This window comes from Eurypyga helias, unplaced genomic scaffold (assembly GCF_000690775.1).
Source record: "Eurypyga helias isolate BGI_N326 unplaced genomic scaffold, ASM69077v1 scaffold29131, whole genome shotgun sequence".
Lineage (NCBI taxonomy): Eukaryota > Metazoa > Chordata > Aves > Eurypygiformes > Eurypygidae > Eurypyga > Eurypyga helias.
Window position 1 is genome coordinate 5,166 of NW_010233199.1, and position 200 is coordinate 5,365.

Here is a 200-nt window from a genome sequence, read left to right on the forward strand (position 1 = left end):
ACGTACTTCTTGTCGAGCTCGACGGCCCGCGTGGCGTCGGCCAGGGCGTAGCCGTAGCACTCGGTGCGCAGGTAGGCCAAGCTCCGGTTCCCATAGTAGATGGCGTTGGTGGGGTTCAGCTCGATGGCGCTGCTGTAGTACTTCACTGCGTTCTCGTAGTCCTTCCCTGGCCGCCAGCGGGTGTCAACGGGATGAGACCC

General features: G+C 63.5%; 1 protein-coding gene across 1 annotated transcript in view; it reads right to left on the minus strand.

Annotated features, from left to right (window-relative positions):
- Positions 1-166, minus strand: part of LOC104517112 (serine/threonine-protein phosphatase 5-like) — a gene marked incomplete at both ends in the record, with an annotated part of 5,161 nt that extends 4,995 nt beyond the window's left edge. Inside the window, 1 exon segment of the mRNA XM_010161674.1 lies at positions 2-166. Coding sequence (XP_010159976.1) covers positions 2-166 — 165 coding nt within the window.
- Positions 167-200: the final 34 nt, after the last annotated feature.